Source organism: Cryptotermes secundus, unplaced genomic scaffold (genome assembly GCF_002891405.2).
Source record: "Cryptotermes secundus unplaced genomic scaffold, Csec_1.0 scaffold899, whole genome shotgun sequence".
Classification (NCBI taxonomy): Eukaryota; Metazoa; Arthropoda; class Insecta; order Blattodea; family Kalotermitidae; genus Cryptotermes; species Cryptotermes secundus.
This window is the reverse complement of record NW_019731283.1, coordinates 936642-963618: the sequence shown is the minus strand read 5'-3', so window position 1 is coordinate 963618 and position 26977 is coordinate 936642. Positions and strand designations below refer to the sequence as shown.

The window sequence follows — 26977 nt, the reverse complement described above, 5'->3', positions numbered from 1 at the left end:
AGCATTCGCAGCTGACTCTATCACAATATAAGCGCAATGTCCAACGATGTCACGCCGTATATTGGAAACCTGCTTTCCTGCTTTGTCTTCGTCTCCTAAGCGGACTCTTTCTATAAGATCTTCCAACCAAAATTCCGCAAGCACCTCTTGTTTCATAAGTGTGATATGCGTCTTGCCCACTGTAACTTCCATTATTTAACCACAATAAAATATTATGTGCCGGTCACGGTAACCGAGCGGTCTAAGGCATGTACTGTCTTCGCTCGCTTGGAAACCGGGATCGTGGGTTCGAATCCCACTCAGGGCATGGATATTTAGTTTGTGTGTGTGCGTTTTTCTGTGTTTGTGTACAGGTAGAGGCCTTGCGACGAGCTGATCACCCGCCCAAGGAGTCCTACCGTATGTGTAAGATCTAGAAAAACCGAAGTGAACGGAGAAGTTCATGGAGGTAGGCCTAGGCCCACTGGGGCTGTAGTGCCAAGGAAAAGAAAAAAATGTAAACGTACAGGTAATGTTGTCGCTGTTCGTAACCCTTTAAAGTCTAGCGGTTACTATATATACCACCTTCTTTAACATATTAAAGTTCACCGTTCTATCCACAGAGTGTATGTGTGCTTAGTATGGTTCTCATACAACATTAACCGCTCGATATTTGTAGCAGAGAAGTAATGTATTCCCTGTGAGGTACAAACTGAAATTTTATGTACCATTTCAAAGAAATTCAGCTTTAGAGAACTAAGTAGGTATGATGTCACGAAGACGAATGCGGGGATGAAGGTACAGGGCGTAGCTCTACGGATCTGTAACTTCGAAACTAAATTAAGGTGAGTGGTCAGCTTCACGCCACAGCAGCTTTACACACTGGAACAAATTCGCCTCTACCCAGTGAATAGGAGGCTAGGCGGGCTCCAAAGCCGCCCTGGAAACTGTACAACTCTGTGGCTTGAGTCCGCAAAGAACTATACCGACCGAGCGACCGCCGCTTGTTAGTTAGTGTCAACTTTTACGGATAGAGTGTGTCGCGTAATCAGCCCAACGGATCTCCATGATCGTTAATCTCGGTTTTCTAGACCGGGGACGCTATTTCCTTGAACTAGCTCCTCAATTATCATCACGAAGCTGAGTGGACCCCGTTCCAGGCCCACTACTTCTCAGAAAATCTGGTAGCTCCGGGAACTGAACCCGGACCTCTGGAACTCTGACCACCACACCACAGAAGCGGTCCTGGAAATTGTACAGATGATAGAAATGTAATGGTCCTGCCAGAAGTCCAAGCATGATTTCTCGGTCGTCCATCTCGTATTCCAGATGTAATACCGACTGAGCCTGACATTTAAACATAACATAACATGTAAAAGATTATTACTGAAAACGAATCATAGGGCCTATATTTCTATTTTATTTAGGCCTATGTCTTATTTCATGACAATATCAATAGCTCAGACTATATAATGTTGAATTGTAGGATGATTAGTGATTAATCTGTCTCCGAGTAAAGATTCGAACCTGCGACCTCCAAAACCCAAATCAGCTGCTCACTCAGTTGCGACGTTTAAGTCTGTACTTGTGATATCATTATCCGATTATTCTGTTTACTACAGACAGAGTCGCATCCTATGGAAAATTTGCATTTACGACCCGTTTATATAAATAACTCCTATGAATTTCTACCCTTTTATTACTATTATTATTAGAGGGGGTGTGTTTCCCCATGCACTTAGACCAGTTATTGGTCCATTGTGCGTCCCCCTTTAATTTCTACTGTCGCCATACCCTACCGGTACTGGTGCGTACTATCAGCCCCGTTCAGCCAACGAGGTCGGCCGTCGGTACCTGATAATTCCCCCATCTACCAGAGGCATTGGAAACTACTTGGGCGGGAAATTGTTGCCTAATTTTGCTCAGAGGTCTCCTAGAGGCATGAGGATCTTTTACGCGCCGTATATCTACGACATGGAACCCACGGCTTAAAGTCCCTCCCGGAGGACTTGTTCCCTGAATTTTTCCGCCCTTAAAATTCCACGACCTCCGCCGGGTTAATTTCTACCCTTAAACTGACCTCCTCTCTGGCGAGAGGACGACTTTAGTTTTGAAGCCCTTATGTCCTTTGTGGGCGCGTGCGTGTGTTTGTGTGTGAGATGTACAGAAAGGGTTCCCAGGCTGACAATTTGAGTTTGGAAATGGACGCACAGTAAAGCAGACTCGCTTCTACATTAAATACGCCCAAAACCCGAGTTAAGAAACCTTAATAAATAAAGCACATGCTCACTGCATCAAGGTAGTCAGTTTCACTGACATTAATTATTTCTCCTTTCCTTCCAGCAAGCGATCTTGAACAATGCTCGTACCCGATAACCAGGAACTTAAGGAGAAAGAAAAATCTGCGAAAAGTGACTCAAAACCAAGCCCTATTGAAGGGCGAAGTATACACGCGAGGTTCAAGGAAGTCGGCAGCGATGCGGTCAGAACATCAAGGTTGGGGGTATGGCTTGTTTCAAGAATGAACTATACCTCCAATAGCAAGGATATATTTGCATTTTGTTTATTTACTTTAATGACCGTCTCTGTGGTCTAATGGTCTGAGCTCCTGGCAACAGATCCAGAGGTCCCGGGTTCGATTCCCGGCGCTACCAGATTTTCTGAGAAATAGTGGGCCTTGAACGGGGCCAGACAAATCCTCGCGAGGATAACTGAGGAGCTATTTCAAAGAAATAGCGGTTCCGGTCTAGAATACCGAGATTAAACACCACGGGGATCCGTTGCGCTGACCACGCGACACCCTATATCCGCTAAAGTTGGCAGACAAGCGGCGGTAGCTTGGTCGGTATAGTTCGCTTGCGGACTACAGGCCACAGAGTTTTTTATTTACTTCAAATTTCTCGTCGATGATAAAAAGGGCTATAAATGGAAATGTAAGAGTGAACGTAAGCAATAATTGAAGAATGCTTTGCGCGAGCAGGTAGCTGCAGACTGCTCATGCTGGTTCCTCGCTCGCGGACTTTTCTACCCTGAAGATGGAGGTGAAACGTTCCTCCGAAACGTCGGTTCAAACAATACCTACACGGCGCCACATCTCAGAAGACGGCATTCTTCATAGTTACCTCCGTGAAAACCTCAAATCTTATAATTCTTCACAATTTCTCAGTAAAAAAATAATTTAACACATATCCAGTAGCTTTAAATGAAAAATACAGCAAGCTTAATACTATAAAGACATAGCAGCAAACAATGCGATATAAAGTCCTTGGAATGTAATTCAGGTGGAATCAAGTAGAGATATCTTTGACGAATGAAAGGTTTACTCTCTGCAATGCACAATGAACGTGAAGAGTAGGCGGTCCACACCATTAGCGTAATAAAGATAACAAAATACCCTCCACAAAGATTTCCCCATAAAATAAGCTTCTGTCTACCAACAAATGCAAATTACGAAACTAAAATGTAAACTCTAACGTTCCTGTTTGCCCGCTTTCCAACCATGTGCAGTCCACCCCACATTCCAAGACAAAACTCACAGCCAGACAGACCACCGAGTAAGAGAAATTTTATGGTGCTGAAGAGAGAAAAATGTGCACGAAGAAAGTTAAATTTTTTTTAGATAAACCTCATTTTGATGTAATGACGTTTCTAGTTTGTTTGATATAAAGCACAGAGGCTGAAGTACTTCTTTTCGTGGGGGCAAACAGGGTCAATAGACAAGGACTTTCTTGTGCTTTATTTTCTGTGAAGTGACGGCCTTGAGAGGGGGCGATAAAGATGATCAAGTACAGTCACCACACGACCACAAAAAGAAAACTTTTGTTACTAGACAGTGAGCATTTTATCTGCTGATGGACTGCAATCCTGTCTGGGAAATTTTATTCTTGCTTCCAACGTCGACCCGTAACAGTGAGGTAAAGTTGTCCCTGTGCTTAACTAATTTAGCACTACGCCATAAAGGCGTATGTGGGAGTGGATGTATAGATCCACATTTTCTTGACCTCGGCACTAGTTCGAGGTAAGTAACCGTAACAGTAACAAACTAAACTTTCAAACTCGAAGTAAATATGTTTTACCATTTTCAAATTTCTTAAATATATAAAAAAAAAAAAAAAACTGAAAGCGCTAACCTGTTCTTAGCAACGCGATCTTAAGGGCAAGATAATCTGAGTCCTCCTCCTTCTGGCAGCACGTAATCAATATCTACCTATACATATATGTATGTAGATATCACGGATTAGGAGAAGGGACGCAATCCTGTGGTCACGGTGATGATACTTCTCGATCCATGAAAGTCGGTGGGTTCCTGACAAGTTAAGCGAATACTGGCATCTCTCGGACTCCACAGCATGGAGATATTTGTCCGTATGCCTAGGCATGACGCCACAGAAAGGTGTTGGCGAGATCATTAATACCGAATTTAAAAAAAAAACTCGGTCATGTTTCGGGTTCAGAAATGAATTTCTAACGTTTCTGCCTTTGTGTCCAATTCCACATTCATACAAAAATTTGTTAAATTTGTACGTTTATACAAAATGTGCGGGGGCACGTATTAGCGTAGTTGGTTGAGGCACTATGCTACAAGCAGAAAGGTCGCAGGTTCGATTCCCGATGAGGTCACGGTTTTTTTTTCAATTGGCCTATTCTTTCCAGCTGCACTATGGCCCTGGGTCGACTCAGTCTCTAACAGAAATAAGTACCAGAAATCTTCCTGGGAGTAAAGGGCGGCCGGCGCGTAAGGCTCACAACCTTACCACAATCTGTGAGCCGATTGTCTAGACTCTAGACAATGTGGGACCCTAAACATCTCACAACCCTAATGGTCTCCATGGCCTGTTACAGGGATAGCTTTGCCTTTTACACAATGTACACTCGGTTCATAAAGCATCTCTGAAGATTTGCACTGCAGAAAATTGTTTCCATGCAATTTTACTTAAAAATTATATCATCTTTTACTGGAATCGGATTTACAGAAACTGTACAATGAATACAATAATTTCCAGACAAGTTTTAAATAATTTGTGCGTTAACAAACTTGCATTTTTTGTAATCTGCCGAAGCAGCAATAACCCGATGTAGAAACTCGTATTAGTTAACAACTTATATATATATGTAGTCTGGTAATTCCACACAGATTACTAAAGGAAACGAAGTTTTAACTGCGCAAGCCTCGAAGTCTTGGCCGGGTTAGACTGAAGAATGTGCTAACGCTTCACTCTCTTCTGACGACAGGAAGATAAGTAATTGCATTCACGCCAGCAGTCTCATTACAAACAATAGACTTACGTCATAATAGAACCGTCGATTGTTAAGAGCCCTTGCCATAGCAGTGAAGAGAACCATTTAATGTAAAATAAAACGTCTCAACTCGTGCGGGAATTTTTGCACGTCCAGTAAGGCAGCCAGTTGCGAAATAATACTTCATATGCAAGCACAAGTCACCCGTGTCACTTAGTCCACTTCATTCTTTGAATAAGACATGATTCATCATCAACAGCGTTGCTTCGTTAATAGCAAGTTACATGCAACGCAAAACGGAGGGCTTTAATTTACAGTACATGCCAATCCAAAAGATGGCGTCCATTACTGCAAGCAGAGCGAATTTCTTAACGCTGAATTCGCTTCATCATTAAAAGAAATTAAAATAGAAACAGGTCAACGTAACCAGTAACCACAATGCAGCATCTACGTAACAACGGCCATACTGACATAGAATGAACTTTTTTTTTATTGCTAGTGGGGTGGGACCAAGTCCCTTGTACTGCGGCCACTTCTGGCCTATTGTACCAGCCCCAGATGATAGGTGAGGGTGATTGTGGAGCAGTTGGTGGAATGAAGATTGGCAGGGGAAACCGAAGTACTTGGAGGAAACCTGCCCCAGCGCCACTTTGTCCACCACAAACCCCACTTGACCAGACCCAGGATCGAACCCGGGCCGCCGCGGTTGGAAGCCAGTGACTAACGGCTTGAGCCATGGCGCGGACCTAGAATGAACTAGCACGCACGTCTGTTTCTATTCTTTTGATGGCCAACTTCTCGAGTATCTGGACCATACAGGGCTATTTATTTTATTCAAACAAACTCCGTGGCTTGAGTGCGCAAGCGAACTATACCGACCGAGCGGCCGCCGTTTGTCGGCGAAGTTAGTGCCAATTTTAGCGGATAGAGGGTGTTGAGTGGTCAGCGCAACAAATCCTCACGGCCGTTAATTTCGGTTTTCTATACCGGAGCTACTATTTCCTTGAAATAGCTCCTCAATTATCCTCACGAGGCTGAGTGGACACCGTTCCAGACTCACTACTCAGAAAATCTGGTAGCGGCAGGAATCGAACCCGGGACCTCTGGGTCTGTAGGCAGGAACTCTGACCACTAGACCACAGAGGCGGTCAATGAAGTCAATTTGCATCTTAGCTGTGAATCATGAAGAACAATGGCGGGAGAAATATGAAGATAAGTCTGCTGAAGTGCGAAAACCGAAATGTAATGAATATAGATACACTTAATGAGTACATCTGTACCTAGGCCGCGCCATTACTCAAACGGTTAATCGCTGGCTTCCACCGCGGCGGCCCGGGTTCGATCCCGGGTCTGGTCAAGTGGGATTTGTGGTGGACAGAGTGGCACTGGGGCGGGTTTTCTCCGAGTACTTCGTTTTCCCCTGACAATCTTCATTCCACCAAATTCTCCATCATCATAATCACTCGGGGCAGGTACAATAGGCCAATCAGTGGCCGCCGTGCCGAGTGGACCCAGCTGGACTCCACCCCCCACTAAGCAAATTAAGTATATCTGTAACCACTGGAGGTAAAACTAAATAAACACGTAATACTGAAAGGCAACATAATCCAAAATAGATTTATATTATTCAGTCTGGACGGATAAGTACAACATTTTCATCGTGGAGGCATATAGGGCCTGGGCTTTGGTTTATGATCAAAGTATGAAAAAATCAATTTGCGTTTTCTTCGGTGTAGCATTCTGCGTGGCAGTACTTCTCGCTGTGTTTCCCACGGGATCCTTTAACTTCACGTTACATATGAGGCAACTGGTTTACAGCAATGCCCGTTTCAATATTTTGTTGTGTAAATGTAAAGGAATAAGGTTTATTTAAACATCAAGCCATGAAAACGTACGCATTCTTAACCTCGGTACAAGACGGAGCGAACGGTCAGCTTCAAGCACCGATCGTCTTATCACCGGTATCCATTAGATAGGAGACGTGGTGATCCCCAGGGACGCTGTCGAGAATAAAAAAAAAATCTCTACCCTGCTAGAACTCGAAACCCTGTACTATACTGACTGAGCTGCCTCGGCTTCTATGTGCAAATTGGCACTGACAATAATTTATCCATTTTAATATTAACCTTATGTAATCAGAATTATAAAATCACCTCAGTTCCAATCATACAGTGGTAAGTAAAAGTAATAAAGTAAAGCTATCCTTGTAACAGCCCATGGAGGCCCACAGGGTTGTGAGACGTTGGTCCCACAATTTCTAGACAATCGGCTCAAAGATGGGGGTAAGGTTGTTAGCCTTACTCGCCGGCCGCGTTTTACTCCCCAGGAAAATAATTTAATTAATTCCTGGTAGCGTAGTTGGTTGAGGCACTATGCTACAAGCCGGACGGTCGCGGGTTGAAGTCCCGTTGGGGGTCATTGGATTTTTGTTAATTGGCCTAATCCTTCCGGCCGCACTATGGCCCTGGGGTCGACTCAGCCTCTAACAGAAATGAGTACCAGGAATCATAAAGTGGTATGGAAACTAATTTATTTTAATTTTGTGACAACATACTCATCACAGTAACAAATCATGTATATGAGAAAATAGTAGAGCAAGAGTCCCATGGTTCAGCTTAAATGAGAAAATAATAATAATAACAACTTCCAGACCCTAAATATGTGGATCATCATGTACACAAATGAAAAGCTCTAGGAAAAGAATCTCTGAAACAACTAATTAATAATAATACAAAGCAGATATAAATAAGTTAGCTATTATTGCCAGTATTAATGTAACTCCCATTTTCATTACGACTTTAATGTGTCGTGCTTTAGCAGAATGAGATAATCCAAGTGTTAATTAAATATACAGCGTTTCTTCCATAATATATGTAACTGAAAAAATTCGGAGCAGCTTGGATAACTTCGGTCCACGGAAAGTAATGATAAAGTTAAATGAATTATATTTACATTGTTACCTAAATGCGCTAAACTGCGTGGTGTATGACATGTTCGGCATATGTGTACTAAATAACTAACTTCTGCAAAGCAATGACAGTAATCCAGTTAACAGTAGCAACAACGTGTCCCCACAGTAATATAGGTATCTTGTGCGCGTTCACATATTTCCCGAGTGGAATCTCGAGATTCAATTACCGATAAATAACACTGCGATACCCCAATTATAGCTTATGCTTGTGAGTTATTGACTGGTAAGGCTTCTTTAGAACTTCCGAAGCATAGAAAGTCATCTGGTATTCCACACAAAACCCAGGAAATCATATGCTCTCCTGAAATATTTTATGACTTTTGACACACGAAATTTCANCTCCAAATGTAGCATTTCACTAGTTTCTTCCTCAAATTTAAGTCCAATTTGCTGGTAAAAAAATGAACTGAAAAAATTCGGAGCAGCTTGGATAACTTCGGTCCATGGAAAGTAATGATAAAGTTAACTAAATTCTATTTACATTGTTACCTAAATGCGCTAAACTGCGTGGTGTATGACATGTTCGGCATATGTGTACTAAATAACTAACTTCTGCAAAGCAATGACAGTAATCCAGTTAACAGTAGCAACAACGTGTCCCCACAGTAATATAGGTATCTTGTGCGCGTTCACATATTTCCCGAGTGGAATCTCGAGATTCAATTACCGATAAATAACACTGCGATACCCCAATTATAGCTTATGCTTGTGAGTTATTGACTGGTAAGGCTTCTTTAGAACTTCCGAAGCATAGAAAGTCATCTGGTATTCCACACAAAACCCAGGAAATCATATGCTCTCCTGAAATATTTTATGACTTTTGACACACGAAATTTCACATTAAAATCACAACATCTTGTTTCATTTCAGCAGAACAACCAGTAATTACAATTACTGTAATCATGTGAGCAGAGACAGCTAAGTCATTACAGCGACTGAGTTATGGGCAGGATGACTAAGGATTTGGATTCGATTCCCTGAAGGCACGAGACAATTTTCTCTTCTCCACAGCATCCAGACCGGCTCCGGGGCCCAGGTAGTCGCCTATCCAGTTGTTATCGTGCATGCTTTCCTCGGTGATTAAGCGGATGGTCGTGAAGCTAACCACTCACCTCCATCAGTGGTGAGGTTAATAATGCGTACACACACCTCCATTTGCCACCCATCTTCATGGCATGGTGGACAACCTTGCCTTCACCTTAATGTGACAATTATGTAACCTATGTAACGGTGAAGGGTAACTGTAGTTCCAAGAAATTCTGCATTGTAGCACAGTGTTCCTCAAACAAATAAGGCTGACTACCAGGGTCAATTGTTATTTCCTACACGTGACAGAACCGTTCCGCCAGCAACAAAAGCAGAGCGCTCAAGGCGCTGGATGGGCAGCAGGCCAGCTATATAGTTGGGTTCAGAAACATGAGGTTCCCGAAACTGGCAATATCATCAGAGGTGACTTGCAGATATGGCTGCTGCATGCCTAACTACACACACACGTGATATAAATCTTTCGCTAAGTTCTTTGTGTTTCTTTAACTTCTGGCATTTCCCACTTTGGCTCCTATCGGTAGTAAGAGAAGTTTCAAATCCCTACTTTCGACCACTATTGAGATCTTCGGACAGTAACTTCATCAGCATATCCTTCAGTAACTGTTTACAATTATACCACTTTCTTGTCATTACAACTTTCCCATACTGAGTGTGGAGTGAAGCCACACATGAAGACAGAAGAGGCGCCACCACAAATTATAGTAATAATAGTGGTCGTAATGATGATAATAATAACAATAATAAAACTAACTGATATCACTGCTTTCGCAACAGAAATTTACTGAGTTAAGAAGACATAATGTTTACAACACACTTCCATCGCATGAACTTTTGGAATATAACACATTCGTAGCATTTGATGAAATACATATCGTGTTAAGAATCCGAAATCCCAGATCTAATGAGTTTAAAAAAAATAATTAATTTGAAAACATATGACTCAATTAAATATAATAATTATATCATAAACACAGCCAATATAGAAAATTGAATGTTATTTTATAAGTATATTCAGTAGAGCAGAGGTAGCAAAGCATTAGACTCTTGCCTCAATTTCTTCGGAATTTCCTTACTGACTACATACAACTGTAAGTATTTCTCAAACAAACACAATGATTAAACACGTCACGTAAAATATTCCAGAGCACATGCTTTAAAATATCAAATAATCCTTCTATCTAAAATGTCAGATATTTCACAAATGTTGTCTTGTGTGCATTTACTTGACCCCTTTTAAAAAAGTGCGGATCATCAAATAACTATTTGGAGTATTATATTAATTCAATATATGTATACACAATCCCTACTCTGATTTTTACGACTAGGTGGGAATGATATCTGACCAAAGTGAAACAATCACATCTGCTACAATAAACCTAACGGTGGGACTACACACGTAAATACCTAAATAATTATTTAATTTAGAGTGAACAATAACTTGCTATATGAAAGATCTAAGTCACTTGGCCTTACCTGATCTATCGGATCGTACATATTCTGTTTTGATAACACGTAAAAGCACAAAGAAAACACAACACCACACCTTCCACTCTCCCACATTCGCCATCTTTCAAAACAAACTGAATGCACTCTCCAACTGGTCGCTCGAGGTCGCTCACATCACTCTCCCCTCTCTGCGCACCGGTCGTGACGTAAAATACGTAACAATGGCGCCTACATATAAACATAAGACACGCGCCCCGATACACACGTGTCATACACGGCAAACAAAATCAACACAAATGCATTAAATAAACCACGAACCCATGAAACAAACTGCCAATCACTGTACAAAATTAAAAACTAATAAATGATAGTATACAAGTACCAAAATGTAATAGGTAGTTGCATTATAGCGCATGAACAATAAAGATTACTTTGTTTAATCAATATCCGCCATTCTTAAAAGTCAGCGTAAAGCACAAACATCAAATAAGGAAAACACAACATTTTTCGCAATCCCGAAGTTAATTTGCAGCAAAAGAATAAATTTACAAACGATTATGAAACAGTGAAAAAATAGTAATATTGTGTCAAATGCGTTTCTGTGGTTTCATGAAGCAAAGGTCGATATCCAGAACTGAAATTTCTACTGCACAAATAATTCGTCCCAAATATAATTATTTACTTTAAGATGCAAGATGCCTTCATGTTTGATTACTGTGTTAATTATGCTAGTTCTGATATCTGTGATGCCTGTGGATAAATCACTGTTTCTTGCAAATGATGTATTCCTGTGTCTTAAGTATAGTACTTTAACTTGCGTTTTTGCACATCTTAATACAATTACCCATACTGGAGAAAATGTCCGTGATATAAATATGCATTTCTTAAATTAAAAGAAAAATTGAAGGGTTTACAAAAAAAATAAGAATTTTTAATTCTGTTAATGTGTAATAATTTGTTTTGCGTCAAAGTTTCCTGACTTATGGCACACTGAGTTTAATATAGTGTTCTCTTACATTTCACAGTATCAAGCATACACTGGTACATGTTCTTGTAATAAACATTTAAAATGCTGAAAGCAATTGAGACTGAGAATGTAACTAAGAATATTATCCGGGAAATCACCAGAGAATGTGCTTCAAGGGGAATCAACATTACAGATAATTGTGCAGCTTATGTGGTAAGGATCTTAAAAAGACATCAGAAATGTGTCCCACCATTATTAATGATGACCATGTATGAAGCCTGTTTACAAGTGGGCCAGTGATTAAAACATTTTTCATCTTAATGCCTGCCATATTTGACCAGAAATATTGAGGAGAAAGGGGAGGTGTGGTTTATGATTAACTTGATAAATGCAGTAGATCTCCATTTAGTATTCACTGATTTAAGATTTTCCTTCATATAATATTCAATTGAAATTATTTAAAGTCAATAAACTAAATGTTAAATTTCCTCTGCTTAATATTGTCCTCAGTTTAGTATTCAAATCCACTGCTCCCGAAAGAAACCTTAAATGGGGACTTAACTGTAATTTTCAATATAAAATATAACTCAAAATTTCTCTCACTATTTGAGAGTGAGGGGATTACTAATTCTGTTCTGTGATGCAGAAGGAGCTTTACTCTTCATATACAGATTTTTTTCATTTCTCTTTATTTGACAGGTTACCAAAAGTCTGTGGAACTTGGCCGAGTCCACATTTACGTATAATATAAACTTTTAATAGAAGAATTTTAACATTTCATGTTTTTGTTGTTACTTTCTTTGTTGCTATTACTTGTGCCGTTTCAGGATCAGATGTACAGATGCCTGTGCTGTCTTAAACTCAATCAATACAGTACACAATTTCAACAAAATAGCAATGTAACACAGGCATTGTTATCACAATTACATATAAAGCTTAACAATTTTTAATATATCCTGATACAGAAAGTTAGTAGGTGTGAGGTGTTGAGTGTCAAGTGCAACTGGTTGACACCTCCATCAAGCATTCAAATATAGATATTTGTAGAAAGATACAGTACATCTTTTCCGATGGTATGCATTGGTATGCCTTACAGGAATTTTACCTTCATAAAACACGAAATTACTTGATAACTTAAAAAATATCTTCTCCACACATCATCACATTTTAGTATTGGCACCACCCTTTCTAGAGAGAAATCAGTGTACTAAACATATGCATATTTACACACTAGTGAGTGTGTGTGTGTGTTTGTGTAAAGTGACATTCTTTCATATTATTTCAAATCTGCATAGAAATGAGTCACAGACACAATTAAATTAAATGTAATTTCTCCTTGCTCTTATGAACTGTAATGCCATTGCCCATAAAACTTTTCTGTTGGCTCAGCAATAGGTAATTATACTTCTGATAAACAGGCTCTTTCCAGAATATGCACACAGTAGGAAAAGTCATTATTTCAATTTGCAATATATACTTCCACACTCTTGTCATTGCAGATCAAGTTAATGGTTTTAAACCCAGAACATGGTTTCATTTCTGACCGCCCACTGGCCAGAGATGATGTTCAGTTGTTAGTTGATGTCTGTGTACAGAAATTGTCAGAGGAATGCTCTCCCTCTCTGGCCACAATACAGATGCAGGTATACTTTGATACCAACTTTGCAACTCGACATGACATCATCAACGAGAATCGAGCCAATATTAAGCTTCGAACTATGCCTCTCATCAAGGAAATCATCGAGACACATGCCAAGACAAAGGAGGACCTTGAGAAATTGTATCGCAAAATAGTTGTGACAACAGCCACTAGCTCTGGTCTCGGAAACCCAACTAATTCGAGCATCCTCAGAGAAGCCAGAGGCAAGTTGATTATATAACCATTCATGACATATATGAAGTCAAAACTAATATTATCCTCTCACCCTCAATTTGACTCTATTGCTAGGTCTTCTGAAAAGAAGAATGTATATTATAGCTAATTTTTAATGAAGCACCAGGCACAATGGTTAGACATAAAGAGGCTTAACTAACAGGAATATCAAGAAAATTTATCCAAAACCTTCAAGCTCAGCATTCTTTATGCCAGACTGTTAGGGTGATTAAACAAGGAAGGTTATTATAGATGGGGCACATAACTTGCAGGTGCAAAAAATTAAAATTAATAAAATTACGAGTAGACAATCTTAAGGAAAGACCATGGCAAAGGAGCTCTTAGAGTGGAGAAGCTGGTTGGATGATACAACAGGTCTTAAAGTGACTCATAATATGGTCCTGTACCAATATTTTGTGGTGCTGATGACGAATCTTCAGCTTCCGAAACACTAAGGAATTTTTAAGTACTTAAAGCTATATAGCGAGGACCCCAAGCTGGCTGAGTGCAGTTCAATTGAGTGAAGTGAAGTAAAGTATTGATTGGTGAGTGGAAGAGTTCAGTTGTCAGTTGAAAGTCAGCCTGTGAAGAGAAGACTTGGAGGTTGGTGTGAAATGCCTGCCAGCCTGGGACCCAGTTAGTTGAGGGTTGGCAGTGGAGTTGAGCTCTGCAAGGGTGGCTGAGAAGAGATGGCACTATAGTTGAGTTGACAGTTTACATGATTTCAATTATGGAATATTCAAAAGACAGTAATTGCGAGAATCCGTAAAGCTGAAGGTTCTTCACAGTTAGAAGCCGTTGCTAAGGAATAACTGTTGAAGACAGAGCAGGCTAGAAAAGGCTTAGCAGGTGCTGTGGTGATCTGTAAATTGTGGAGTTTAGCAGTGGCACTGCAATTACTTGTAATTCCAAGTTCTTTCAATAAAGCCAATATCCAATCCATACCCCACCTATAGTCACACACCCTTAAATATGTGAAAATATTATTATTCAGTAAAAACCTTTCGCTAGAGGTTTAGAGTTGATATGTCTCTTCTGCTTCAGCTGTTTTATCAAGTGTGTTTCCACACACTGAACTTAGCCAGTTTATGGCAATGTCCCGGAAGTATAAGGAGCAGCAAATAACAGAACTCACACTGATCACTACTGGAATTCGCCTCTTTAATCGTGACTGCCAAAAGGGTGGTGAAGGCATTGAAGATCGTAAGTATTATATTATATTAAATCTGTGTTAAATATTAACCAGTTTGCAATATTGATCAGCAGCAAGTAATGCTAAATTGTCACCCATGCTATTATAGAGTAATTTCATGCAAAATGTCTTTGTTACCATCCAGACAGACAATGAAAGAATTGTATAACTCCTTATAATTGAAAACGCCTATTATAAAACATTTATGGTGTTTATTTTAATACAATTTGTGAAAAGAACAGAAATATAATTTCAGATCATTTAATATAGGAAAACTTACTTACTTACTTACTTACTCACTCATGGAGCTGAGCCCTTCTGGAGGAGCTGCCAATTCTGCAGCTACTCAAATTTTTCCCAGCATTTTATGGAACCTGAAGGTTCATTACCGTGTTCACAAGAGCCCTCCACAGGTCCCTATCCTGAGCCAGATCTATCCAATCCAAACCATCCCATCCTATCTCTCTAAGATCCATTCTAATATTGTCCACCCACATACGCCTTGGTCTTCCCTGTGGTCTCTTTCCTTCTGGCTTTCCCACCAATATCCTATATGCATTCCTCGATGCCCCCCATTCGTGCTACATGACCTGCCCACCTTATCCTCCTTGACTTGATCATTCTAATTATATTTGGAGAAGAGTACAAGTTAACAAGGAAACACCTTAAAAATTAAAATTTTTATAACTTTCTACAGTTCTGAAGAATGTTCATTATCTATTTCCTTTTTTAAACAATACTTTGTCCGATTTTCTTTGCAGTCCCCAACCTGCTACAGAAAGCAGTTGTTGCTACGCAGTCCTCACTGGAATCACAACTTCAGAAATTGCTAGGCAGAGTAAATGTTCTCACCACAGCTGTAGAGAAATGTGTGAGGATTCCTGATAAGCCTAAACACATGTACAGGGTACAGGAAGTGGAGGAGGAAGCAGTGGGCGAAAAAACAGAAAAGGAAGGCGATAAAGATCAAGCTGAGAAGCTCCATAAAATCCCCAAAAAACAAATGCAGATGGTGTGGGATGGATTGACTACAGCTCGACAGCTGGAAGTTTACCTGAGGTATTTGTCATAAATAAGAAATCTGGCCCACTGCTATGGCACAGACTTGTTACTTTTTTACTTCCAGGTCAGGAATACATTAAAATTGACAAATTTACCTTTCTCCATCCTTCCCAGCTGATCATAAATAATTGTCATATCTTGTCTCACATTACATTGTTCCAGGAGTGTCATTCTCTCTAACAGCAAACTTAGTGACTGAACATTAGGTGCTTTGTCACTGAAAAAAAACTTTTTTAAAAAGATTTCCAGCAATATTTCCAGGCATGGCAGAAATACTTGAAAGTAAGAATGAGGTCAAAAGATGACCACACTTCCTAACAACAGTAATAATATTTTTATTTCAGAGAACTAGCCTGATTATTTCATTTTCAAGCCTTGTATATCTATGTTCTTTCTAGGCATTTAACTACAGTAACAACATTGGAGAATATGGATTAATTAAAGATTGCTGTCTTGTGGGATGTCAGGCCATACAGTTAGGTAGAACAGAACAAACACATTTAAAAAAGCTCATTATGTACATTTTAAGACTAAAAATTGGTTAGAAAATAATATAACAATACGCTATAGAAATAAGCATATTAATAACACTTTAAGCACTAAGTTTCTTGATCTAATTATTGATGAAACATTGTCATAGAAATTACATACTGATCAATTGGTAACTAAACTAAGTTCTGCCTATTATGCTGTTAGGATTATAAAGGATCTTATATCAAAGAAAACTCTAAGGAAGATTTATTTTTCTTATGTATATTCAGTTATGACATATGGTCTAATATTGGGGGTAATTTGCCCCACAGTATTAATATGTTCAAAATCCAAAAGTGTATAATCAGAATTATAATAAATGCAAAAACTAAAGATCTTACTTCTACATTCACAATATATATCTTATTATTCTTTGTTTTAAAAAATAAAGACCAATATAAATTTAACCAAGAGATTCACAGTATAAATACTAGATATAGTATGAATTCACACCTACCAACATCAAGTTTGTCAGTTTATCAAAGGGGGGCATACTATTATGGAATTAAACAAAACAAACTCTGTGATTTTAGTCCGCAAGCGAACTATACCGATGGAGCAACCGCCACTTGTCAGCAAAGTTTAGTGCCAACTTTTGCGGATAGAGGGTATCACGTGGTCAGTGCAATGAATCCCCACGGCCATTAATTTTGGTTTTCTAGACCGGAGCCGCTATTTCCTTGAAATAGCTCCTCACTTATCATCACAAGGCTTAGGATTTTTAATCATCTTCCACCTGATACAAAAGGCCTAAGCAATGACATGAGCTGATTTAAACCGGCCCTAAAAATATTTTTTCCTTCCAATTTATTTTATCCTTAGATGAATATTTTGACTGTGATTTTAACTAAAATAATTACTATACCTGATTTTATGTATAATTACATGTATTTGTGACTCTGTGTATTATTCATTCAAACATTTTATGATTTTTTCTGACAATTTCCATATCCATGGTTCTGTAACCAAGTTAGGACCTACAGAATGTGAATAAATGATGAATATGAACGTTGTAAGGCATGTACTGTCTTCGCTCGCTTGGAAACCGGGATCGTGGGTTCGAATCCCACTCAGGGCATGGATGTTTAGTTTGTGTGTGTGCGTTTTTCTGTGTTTTTCTATAGGTAGAGGCCTTGCGACGAGCTGATCACCCGCCCAAGGAGTCCTACCGAATGTGTAAGATCTAGAAAAACCGAAGTGAACGGAGAAGTTCATGGAGGTAGGCCTAGGCCCACTGGGGCTGTAGTGCCAAGGGGGGGGGGAAGAAACGAACGTTTTGAAGGAACCTGGTGCCTTCACCTACAGGGACCAGACTATATGGCACCACATCCCAGTTGACAGTGGTCTTCATATTCACCACCATAAGGAGCACAAATCTGACAAGGATTACTTAATTAACTATAGACTCTGTATATTGCAGGAAGTTGCTCATGGAAGTTGTGACTTCAAAGCAAGTGTTGGCAGAATTACTGGATAAACTGAAGCTGAGGCTAACCAACATTCATGAGACTGTCAGGTTCAGGACTGCCATACCAACTATACAGGTTTATGTAAGTCATCTGTATATGTTATAATGTGGTATTCATTAACACAGAGGAGTGTTCTAATGGGAAACATATGAGGAAGTGGGAACCAGGCATCTGAAGAATAAAATTGTTAAAAAAAATATTTTACTATCCTGAATACTCTACAGGGCTCAGTAAATATGGATTACCTTAATCAGTGTAAAAAAGTTTATGAGCAATTTCCCTTGCTCCCCCTCCAAGATAAAATCCTCTTGCACTATATTATTTTAATCTGATGACAGAAATACGGCCAAATTATCTAAAGACTAATTCAGTGTCTCCTGATTCATGATCAGATGCCTTACTGCAAACATTTCCCACTGAAATGACAATATTCTTTACTTCTGAGTTTATTGTGTAATAAAAAACACAAACATAGGATGACAACATGTCAGTTATCTAAACATTAATAGTGTAAAATAATTGTTCTAGCAAACAAGTATGACAGAGTAAACTGGAAGGTAACACGGTGCATTCATTTTTAAATGGATATGCAATGTTACCAAGGATACTTGAAGGGTTAAAATATCACAATGCATACTCATTCACAAGGATAAAGTTTCCAGTGCTAAGCAGAGTAGTCAGCTTCATGCACTGGCAAATTTATCCTGATATCCATCAGACAGAGAGCTGGATAGACCTCAAATCTGGGCTGGAAATGGTAATGAAAGAAAATATCCTGTCCTTGCCTATCATCCAGCTGATCAGTCACTTTAATGACAAACTACTGCAGCTTGTTCAGACTGATATGAAATACAGTAACAGTTTAGAATTTTCTGAAACATGTATCAATGCTTCTCACTTTTTCTCATAACAAGCTTTGCATTTTCAAATGTTAATGGCAAACTGATGACAAATCTAACTAATTATTTTGTTTCAGCCACAATTTATACATTTGTCACAGATCTGGACCAGTCTACAAGAGGAGATGGTGTTTCTCAGCAACATAAACAACCTAGCTTGGAACCTGCAGAAGTATTTACAGGTGTGGCAACAGCCTGCAGATACAACAAACCCAACCCTTTACTACATGGTTATTCCTGAGTAGTTGATAATTATTCAGCTCTTCACAAAAGTTCTTGTTATGAAGTCTGAAGTTTCTTTACTGTTATGAATGTTCACCACAGAACCCAAACCTAACCCAATATATTCTTAAGGTCCATTTCAGTGTTATCCTCAAAACATATTCCAAAATTGGCTAGGAGAGATTAAACACAAAATGCTTATTGTTTTCCCCATGCTGATGTATGTTCCACTCATTTCAATCTTCCATTTAATCCAAACAGTAATATAAAATGATGAGTAAGAGCCACAGATTCCCTTATTAAAACATTTTTCCATTATGGTATTAGTTCATGTCTTAGATCCAAATATTCTCCCTGGCACTTACGTTTTAAAATGCATTCAATTTGTATTCTTTCTTCACAGCTAGAGCATATTTCACGTCCATACAAAATATAGCTCAGTCAGTATAGTGACCGGCTACAGGCTGGTCTGCTGGGGTTCAAATCCTGGCGGGGTAGGAGATTTTTCTCTACTCAACAGCATCCAGACCAGCTATGGGGCTGCCCAGGCTTGTATCCTATGAGAACCAGGCTCTTTCCCCAGGGATAAAGTGGAAGGGGCATGAAGCTGTCTACTCACCTCCATCTAATTCTGAGGTCAAGAATGGTGGACCTATATCTGCATTCCTCCATAAATCTTCATGGTGTGGTGCTAAATTAATTAAGCATAGGGACAACTTAACCTTTTACCTTTACAAAATAATGAACATAATTGCAGCCTTTAATTTCTTTTTAAACCAAGAAAAGTAAAGGAATAATAAAATAGCTTCAAGAAGTCAGGAAGGATATTCTTGTTATTATGAAGTTAAATGCCTGCTACTGACTTGTCAACTTTCCTGTTCACTAAAGAATAGGATACCTAGATAAGTTTTATCTGTTATTTTGTGACTGCAAAACACAGTCTCTTACAGTGAGGAAAAATGCAAATTTTATGTATTTGAAAATAAAATGCTAAGAAAAATAATATAAATTACATAGTTATAGATGAAATTACATAATAAGAAAGTCTGTGATTGCATTCCTCATTCTAGCATTATCACATGTGCATAAAACAAGTTAAAATGTGCTGGACATGTGACTCAACTGTGAGAAATAGAGCATATACATAATATTTTTGAGGAAATTTCCTGATGTCCTTGTGGACAAGGGAAGGCAATATCAAAATTTATGTCCAGGGAATTATGTACACTGACGTAGACAGAAGAGAAATGGCTCAGTAGAGGGTCTTTGAGTTAACAGTAATCAGTCTTATGGATCTCCATCATTGAGTGATTAACACTGCTGAGACATCTCCAACATTTCCTTGCAAACAGTTGGCTTTTTGTTATACTAGTGAATAACTGCCATTACTGTGGACAGCATGCATGGATGGATTGTAGGTTATTTAACAATCCTGTATCAAGAACCATGGTTATTTAGTGTAGAATAATATGAAATAATCACATTAAGTGAATTTGAAAGAAGGATGTGGTCATGGCCTACTGAAGATACACTCCCAGCATTCACCTGAAGGGACTGATGGTAACCATAGAAAACCTATCATGATAGTCAGTGCCTCAGCCAAGATTTCAACCACACACCTGAATAAAAGTCAGAAGTGGTAGTGCTTCAACCAACTTGCTCATTATGGACAGCAGCACTTCCATCACTGAACATCCCTAGTTAGCGCCCGTTTCATCCTTAGCAATACATCAGTATTAGCCTTAATACTCATACAGCCTTCATTGTGCAGGTGCTGGAGTACACTGACGAAGGGGTTGTGAAACAAATGATTGGTAACACACAGGTCCTCACTGATGAAGCTCGGCTTAAGGCAACCACAGGCCTCAAGATTGACTCAACTGGGATTAAGTGTGAGGTTCTATACCCAGCACAAGTGACAGACTTTGACAAAATACCACTGCAAGTAAGTAATCTGCGACATACTCTGGCTGTAGCTGTTAAAACCTGTTTAATTCCTATAAAGTTGTTCAGTCATTTGAGACGCAATTATTGTATAGAATTAAACTCTAAAGATAAAACTGGTTAACTTAATTCCTGGTACAGTTCTGTCTGCGCAATCTACTGAACTCTTCAATAAATCCCCTTTTATTATGGAACCCATAAAGTTCATTATCATCACAGGTCCTCCACTGGATCATGTTTTGACTCATTATAATTCAGTTGAAATACATTTCCCTCCAAGATCCATTTTAATGTTATCATCCCATTTATTATCCTGCTATCTCAATTTCTATGATGATGCTACATAAACTGAACAAACTATGAAGCTTCCTGTTACATACTACAACTTCCTCCTTTTTTCAGTCCACTGATCTCTCTACATATTTTGCTTACAACTATCTCCAAACTTGTTTCATTTTCAGGCATAGAGACAAAATTATATAAATCTTAATTTTACAAAGAACACAGAAAGATTCTACACCAAACAATACATAAGTTTTCCTGCTAATCTGTCATCAGGAATTTCATGTATAGTTCACTTTGTTTTGTCCCTCAAAACATCAGTTTGTCTAGAATTCACAAGCATCTGCAGAGGATATTCATGTGCAGAACTCACCCTGGGAAGCCTACAGCATGGGGTGAACACTGATCTCACACATGACTGCCAGTTTTGGTAGCCTTGTTACTATGAATTAAGAATTGTACTTATTTTCCATCTGCCAAAAGTAAATTTTAATATGTTCATGAGAAGTGAAGTTGTCATGATGGGGACTGAATACTTTTAGGATGTGATGCCCTGTACTCACATACATATTTACCAGTGTTCCTCTGATATCTTGGTAAATATCCACCAAGATTATGTAGTCACACCCCATATTACAGCACTTTTCAAATATGTGGTCCACTGTGCTTTTCTTTTAAGTGATGCAATCCAAAATGAAACCTAATGTTTGGAAGAATGTTAGTATACTAATGTACTTCTGGGTTGAAGCATCTAAAAACAGATGCAATAATGTTGCCATATTTGTGTTCTGGACAAAGTACCTCGGCTTCTGTGCATGGTCACTGGTGGAAGGTCTTGGAGCATTAATACCAGGAAACCCCAATATGGGGGTGTGCCAGTGGAAAGGTAATTACTACGCATTTTCTTCCCCTGTCACAGCAGCTGAATTTGGACAAGATCCTGACAAGTAAGTGTTAACATCCAATTGATTCATTTTTCCTTATACTACATCTCATAGGATTTGGCCTAGTTGATATATTCTGGCCATTATTTTGAGTAGCTTCCATTTTCTGTAACGAGTGCAAAAGCAGAAATGATTTATAATGGGTTTTATATGCACAGTTTGTACCTAATATAAATATATAATGTAATGTTTCCTGTTTATTTCTGATACTAAAATGCCCCTAACCTAGCCATAATCACTTCTCCATACCTACTTGCTATTCATGGTCGACTTTCAAACCACCCACTGCCTGGCAACGCTGAGAGGCTCCAGTTCTGAGTATGAACATCTACAAGGTAATGTCTCCAACTACGGTTGAACAAGAGCTTCAAATTATGGTAACATCAACACTACAAAGTTTTCACTTGAAAGTGAAGGACAGAGAAGACTTGGAAAAAATCTCAAATCTGATAACTTCCATTAAATGTTTTAAAGAAACAAAATTCCACTTACTTTTCATGTTCAGAATCTCATCATCCTGCCTTGGCACTTTGTTTTCAAACAGCAGTCAAATTCCTACAAAGAGTTTACTGCTGGAGCTGAATATCACATTATAAGATGTGTAATTCATTATGTATTTCATTCATTTTGTTCATTTAATGCTTTCAATAGCCCAGATTGTACACCAGCAAATGATACGCAAATAATAGATTGGAAAGGATATGAATGGACGTGGCCATGGGATAATTAAGACCCTTGCATTTTCTTGGGAGGAGATTGAAAAGGGCCTTGAAAAACCTACCAGAATGGCCCATGTCCAGGCCTCATAAGTATGAACTGTGATATACAAAGTCACAAACCTGTTTTCACAATTCAAGCACCATTTTCTCTAAGGTCACTTACTATTACCAGCAAGACTGACAATAAACCCAGCAGTTAATATAACACTATTCAAACAGGTATGTGATGTCACTACTGAATCTGATGAAAAAGAAGCCAGAACTTATCAACCTACTACAGCTTCAAGAACAAGTGGCAGCTGGATGTGTGACAGCGGAGTAAGTACACTTCATGCTCAGACCTGTCATTTCCACACTATCACACATCCAGCAAAAGCAGAAGCAATTCATAAATAAAATAAATAAATACTCTGGGCATCTTAAAAGTGAGTAACTATCTGTTACTTCTGACTGCTCATCTGCATGCACATATAAAAACTCATTCAGCTGACTGAATTTTCATATAAGGAATTCCAGCATTAGTGAAAGTCTAAAATTAACATAGTCTATCTTGTAGGCCTGTGCTACTATGTTACTTAAACATCACCATAAAACCTGCCATAAGCCTGTTCTGACTCCCATCTAGTTTCCAAAACTGTTTATTTGTTAAACAAGTTAAGTATACCTACAGCAAAACTGTGATAATTTTGAGGGTATTTCTTACAACATCTCTGAACTAACTGTGGTCATAACATTAGTAGGATTTGGTGAGATAATGAAAGTTATGCTTGCAAATATTACACATATTTTGTACCAGCGATTTTAAAAACACTGGTAAGAGATGCTCATGCAGGATCTGAGTTTCCAAAGTGGTGGTTATGAAGAGCTCTGCCTTCTTGCATGACTACACAGCATTATATCCCGAAGATAGAACTCATCCGCAGACAAGAGACAGTTTTCTTTCACGCTATATAACAAACATTTCGAGTAAGCTACGGGACAAATTTGTGCTGCTGAATTAATGAACTGATAGTTTGTTGCCTTGTTCTCATTTGAAGTGACGATGAGAACTACGAGAAGAAAAATACTTTAAAATATTCATCTTTAAGGTGACAGACCATTTTGCATGCTTCATTTGAAGATCTGTCAGGTTACTATGAAGACCATCTTGAGATCACAGTCAAAATAAGGGAAATGTTAAGAATGTTAATAATCATAATGGTCACCATACTATTTCAGGTTGCCTATCAAAAAACCAGAGCCCATAATTAAGCGCAACAGTGAGATACAAACTGAAGTGCATCCAACCCCAAGTCACATTGATCCAACATACCGATGGAATGAATGGGACCTCAAAAGAGATGCCATAAAACTTGTGAGTCAATAATTATTACATTAAACTATACTTTCTTGCTTTTTAACTGTAATTCTCTCCACGGAGTAACACTGGACACGCACCAAACACGCTGGCTCAATCAATAAAACTTCTGACTTGTATTAAGGTGTTCAGTTCAGATCTCAGCCAGGACACAGGAGTATTTCGTGGTTTTCCACAGTCCCTTCAGTAAGGCAGTGACTGCTTCCTTCCATATTCTTTTGCTTCATTATTCTCTTATCAACCTATCAGTTGATGCTATGCGCTCTGAGCTACTTACAGAATCATTAAATAAACCACAAAGAAATAAATAAATGGCAGCAATAGCAATTCATTTTCCTAGAAGCAATGGGCACAACAGACATATTCGATGATACTGTGTTGGATGCAGAGATTACATAAGCTTTGAATGATTAATTGGAAAGCATGGAGAACACAGTAACTGCTACTTCAGGATATTCTGGCATTCACCTGAAAGACTGATAAAAGCCACAGGATATTGTAATCAGGATACTCAATAACTTGCTAGGTTTCAAAATCAGTACAAATTAAAGCATCCCACTTGAGCTAACTTACTAAGTACCAAACAGGGATAAATAACACTCACATGTAAGCAGTTGACATTGGTACACACACACACATCAGGCTGGTTACCAGTTTTAAGGTGAACAAATTAGAGTCTACAATTTGACCATGAAAGTTGTGCCAAACAGCCAACAAGCATGAATAGGTAGAGTTTAAAGTTTCTTATAAGAATTTACCTTTTATTTTGCTCAACATCAGTGCTGATATTAAAGTGAAGTTTATTTGAGAGGCTTGTAAGTACATAAGAAGAGCAATGTTCCACTTTATGTCAACAGGCAAACATACTAAAGTGCAAGACTAAATCGGTGCAAACAGAACCCAGCTATCAAAAGATGACCATTGGATTACAAGCAAAGCCATCAAAGAGCCAAGAGGTCCAGACAATACAGGACAGAAAATTTAATATCCCAGAACTCCAAATGTTCATTTAAGGTCTTCACAGATGCATAGATGACAAGTAGTTTGTACTCACATTTAAATTTTTAAAAACTTTAATCTTGTATTACAATATTTTTTGTAAGTTTTGTCATCCATGAAGCTTCTGTCAATAAACATGTATTCCTAAGAAAAACTGTTTAAAGGTAAAGGTTTCCCTGTACATAATTAATTAAGCACCATGCTGTGAAGATATGTCAGGGAGTGGAGGTATAGCAACACGATTCTCATCCTCAGCAATAGATGGCAGTGAGTGGTCTTCTTCATGCCACACTACTTCATTCCCATGGAAACAGCCTCCAGTACCCACTACATAGGAGGCTGGGTGAGCCAGTCTGGATGCTATAGAGAAAAATTCCTTCCCACTGCCAGATATTGAACATTGATTCCTTGGTCATTCAACTCCTAGCCTATTCACTGTATTAACTGTACTTTAGCTCAGCTTAATGCAACTGTGGTAAAGACAACAGGTTTTCTGTATCCAAAATCAGCTTTGCAGAGCCATTGTTTATTTCATGTCATTAAATAATTATAGAGGCTAATATATTACTTAACTGTATTTATTTGTATACATACAGTTTCTGCTTATTTCATGTCAAAATTAGATAGTATTATGGAAACTACTTGTTATATAAAAAACAATTTTATTATAATTATGTACAGTTAGTCTTAGAGGACAAAATCTTTCTTAATGTAACCACATATAACCACCATTCAGAGAAAACCTAATTTAGTGTATGAAAAGCCATTCCCACTGAAAATCATGAAACAGGGATTTCACTGGCTGTGGATTATTTGAAGAGCTTACATAAACATGAACCTTTGCCAAGATAGGGCAGATTGCAGGCTTTTCTGCGATGATGATTAAGTTTTAGTTTCTCTTAACAGGGCAATTGTTGAACAGCTGAATAACCATCCACTAATCATAGGAAATGCTGTACCATGAACTGACAACATAAAATGAAAAGGACAGAACAGATAAATCCCAGGATTAAATTTCTGATCCCTGATGAATATTTGTGCACATATGTAAACATTTTCGACATACTGGAAGCGAGTTGTCATGGACACAATTATATCTGACTACCACATGCAGGATTCCGCCACATACAAGCCAACTTCAATGGCATAATAATTTAAATTCACATTTATTTAAGTCTACTATGCAGTTCTGCCCAATCTTTCATCTACAAGGGAGAACTAAGGAGGTGAAGAGAGAACACCAGTGTTATATTTTAGCGTCCTGTTACACTGGTTCATGTCCATGATGTGTATTTATGCTGTCTTACAGTGCACACTTTTTATTTAATTTCACCTTTCTCTTCACTTTTACACACGTTTCAGCACTAATGTGCCATCTTCAGGTGTCTCTCTATGCATGTCAAATTACTGCACTGCATGCTGAGTCAAGCTTGCGTATTAGGAAAATAAGAGTTTATATGACTACTATGCTATCAATACATGCAGACTGGATCAAAATGCACATGGGAATAACTTGGGTCTCCCTAGGAAATAAACCATATATATCTGCCAGTCTACTATGTTATCATGCGATGTTACAGTAAAAGCACTTGATTATAAAGCCTTCCAATTTGTTTGGCAATGGGATATCTGTACCCAATACAAATCACCAAGTAATATATATAACCTCTGAAACATCATGCAATACACACAGCATTTCTTTAACCTTCATCCACCATGCAACAGTGCATGCAACTCATACAACTGTTCAAATGGTGCAATTTTTCTGGCTGTCAACCCCATAATAATATGTGTTTTAAACACTTCAATCCTAGATGATAAAGGTTAATTGTGGCA

At 38.6% G+C, this 26977-nt stretch overlaps 2 protein-coding genes across 5 annotated transcripts in view; one reads left to right on the top strand and one right to left on the bottom strand.

Annotated features, from left to right (window-relative positions):
* LOC111866919 (mucin-5AC) overlaps positions 1-10804 on the bottom strand; it is a 227427-nt gene extending 216623 nt beyond the window's left edge. For both annotated transcript variants that reach the window (XM_023856288.2, XM_033752471.1), the window contains exon 1: positions 10709-10804. In XM_023856288.2, the coding sequence (XP_023712056.1) occupies positions 10709-10802 (94 nt within the window). In that variant the 5' untranslated portion in view covers positions 10803-10804. The remainder of the gene's footprint in view (positions 1-10708) is intronic.
* A 338-nt stretch (positions 10805-11142) lies between these two features.
* LOC111866918 (cilia- and flagella-associated protein 206) lies at positions 11143-26181 on the top strand. Of its 3 annotated transcripts, XM_033752479.1 has the most exons (12): positions 11143-11301; positions 11707-11861; positions 13148-13511; positions 14566-14724; positions 15475-15772; positions 17727-17856; positions 18752-18856; positions 20668-20841; positions 21921-22069; positions 23005-23103; positions 24004-24139; positions 25000-26181. In XM_033752479.1, the coding sequence occupies exons 2-12, from the start codon at positions 11751-11753 to the stop codon at positions 25153-25155; spliced, it is 1881 nt and encodes a 626-aa protein (XP_033608370.1). In that variant the 5' UTR covers positions 11143-11301; positions 11707-11750; the 3' UTR covers positions 25156-26181. The 3 variants fall into 3 exon arrangements, 2 of the variants coding, with proteins under 2 accessions (XP_033608370.1, XP_033608369.1); XM_033752478.1 differs by lacking the exon at positions 11143-11301 and having other exon boundaries at positions 11589-11861; XR_004513281.1 differs by lacking the exons at positions 11143-11301; positions 25000-26181 and having other exon boundaries at positions 11589-11861; positions 23005-23210; positions 24004-24092.
* The last annotated feature ends 796 nt before the right edge of the window (positions 26182-26977 follow it).

What these genes read in the sequence shown, in the direction of transcription:
- LOC111866918 (XM_033752479.1), top strand. Translation starts at nt 11,751, where the DNA reads ATGCTGAAAGCAATTGAGACTGAGAATGTAACTAAGAATATTATCCGG. An exon ending in ATAATTGTGCAGCTTATGTG is followed by an intron (nt 11,862 to 13,147) that starts GTAAGGATCTTA and finishes TTGTCATTGCAG; the next exon opens with ATCAAGTTAATGGTTTTAAA. An exon ending in TGGTGAAGGCATTGAAGATC is followed by an intron (nt 14,725 to 15,474) that starts GTAAGTATTATA and finishes TTTTCTTTGCAG; the next exon opens with TCCCCAACCTGCTACAGAAA.